The sequence below is a fragment of the Ceratina calcarata genome, unplaced genomic scaffold (assembly GCF_001652005.2).
Source record: "Ceratina calcarata isolate Rehan_Ccalc_2016 unplaced genomic scaffold, ASM165200v1 scaffold76.2, whole genome shotgun sequence".
In the NCBI taxonomy this organism is placed as follows: Eukaryota; Metazoa; Arthropoda; class Insecta; order Hymenoptera; family Apidae; genus Ceratina; species Ceratina calcarata.
Genome location: NW_017178893.1, coordinates 27,826 through 29,707, shown reverse-complemented (window position 1 = coordinate 29,707; position 1,882 = coordinate 27,826). Strand labels below are relative to the sequence as shown.

Below are 1,882 nucleotides of genomic sequence, written 5' to 3'. Positions count from 1 at the left end.
GGATGAAAAATGAATAACTTCATTATTCGTTAAAAACATATTACGGAGTTATAGAAAAGTTTATCTGCTACCCCTTCATAGGTTGGTGGAAATATGATTCAAGGACCAGCAAGGATTTGGAAGCTATTTACAACCTAGGTAGCGCAGAATGTGAAATTTTAATTTGCGGAATGTTATATGTAATTGACTTTAAAAATAATTGTCAATACAGAAAACTTCAACCATATTGTAAACGTAAAATTAAACGCGATAGAAAGGATGCACCTTGCAAAGGTGTGTCAGGATTAAAATGAAAATGCTTCCTCTTTTCCACATGTAATTGGCATGAAATATTTCTAAATATATTTATATTTCACGTAATCATTTATGACACGTGAATGTATAATATTATACAAAATCATACATTATAAATTCCACTGTAGAATTACACACAAATATATATACATATTGTATGGTATGAAAAGTGCAAGGATGTTTCTATGTTTTTGTTATAGATATACTTTATTATAAAATAATTGCAGTTTAGTCTCGATGTATAGTTCGTAATAAAATCACTATTTCAGAATATGTTACTTTTCTTTACTAAGACCCTAACTGAAATAATTAGCATCCATCAACATGACTTTCACTGACAGAAGACCATGTGAACAACTTATATAATTAATTTTATTCTTAATTATGTTGTTCCAGGTTGGTGGCAATATGATCAACGTACAAGCCATGAATTAGAAACTGCATACAAACAAGGCAAACGGAATTGTGAACTGCTCATAGCAGGATTTCTTTATATCGCCGATTTTGGATCGATGCTTCAGTTACGTAGAAACGATCCTTCTAGGCGAAGGAAGATTAAACGTGATTTGTATAATGTTCCAAAAAAGGGAGTTGCAGGCTTAAGATTAAATAATCAAGATGAGGAAATTACTAGAGAAGTAAGGGGAGCTGAAAGGCCAGCCAGTCCTGCTAGCGATGATATGGGTATAATGAATAGTAAACATAGTTGTCTTTTGGAATTTTAGTACTATTTGTTATTAAATTGCAATGTTGTTTTAGCGTTATGTACTTAAATAATATAATTTTATGTTCAAAGGCACGGGAGATGGTACAAATACTCCAGTTCCTCCAAGTAATACACCACAAACACCAGCTGGTGGAACAGCAAGTGGTGATGCTACACCTTTAAATGACAGAATGGAACAAAGGGACTCTTTACATCAGGTATTAGAACAAATGCGTTCCTTAGTTCTGAGAGAACATTTATCTTCAGATACAGATGATGAATTAGAGGAAGATGAAGAAAGTGAATCACCTTCCACTCATCCTACTTTATAATAACAAACATCTAACAATTGCTACTCATAAGAAGATCATTTCCTTTTTTCAAATTTTAATTTCATTGAACTAAACGTGGAATCCCTAATAAATGAGAAATATAATATAATAATCTCATGTATATGTTCAAAGATGCAGAACTTTTATATGTATATGTAATATACTGAAATGCAATCTGTACATTGCTCTGTGATGCTTATTAAAAACGAAACAAATTAAGTACAATTAAGTCTTTCACAACGAAATGTTCAGTAAATTATTATCTTAAGTGTTCTCTTGCATACTACGAACGTCTTAGCTATAATACATAAATGTGCAATTAGTATATTCGTTTGCACTTTTTATCATCTTTTTAAGAAACGTTTCTAAGAATAATGTCATTCCACGTTCCTGTACTTTAATAGTAGTTCTACTTAATTAAAATTTACGTAATTTATTTTGTTGCTGTAAATTATATTATAAAACTTATAATTATTTTTAGATCACCGATAACTTAAGATATCTTAAATGTTTGTATTTTTTATCAAAAAAAATCGATAATATTGTTTTT

The 1,882-nt window shown here is 30.2% G+C and overlaps 1 protein-coding gene across 2 annotated transcripts in view; it reads left to right on the top strand.

Moving 5' to 3' along the window:
• Positions 1-1,882, top strand: part of Rnf146 (Ring finger protein 146) — a 5,917-nt gene that overhangs the window by 2,902 nt on the left and 1,133 nt on the right. The window contains exon 4 of one of the 2 annotated variants that reach the window (XM_018033737.2): positions 1,091-1,218. In XM_018033737.2, coding sequence (XP_017889226.1) covers positions 1,091-1,218 — 128 coding nt within the window. Of the gene's footprint in view, positions 1-1,090; positions 1,876-1,882 lie in introns of those variants that run through there. The other variant, XM_018033736.2, reaches the window with a different exon arrangement.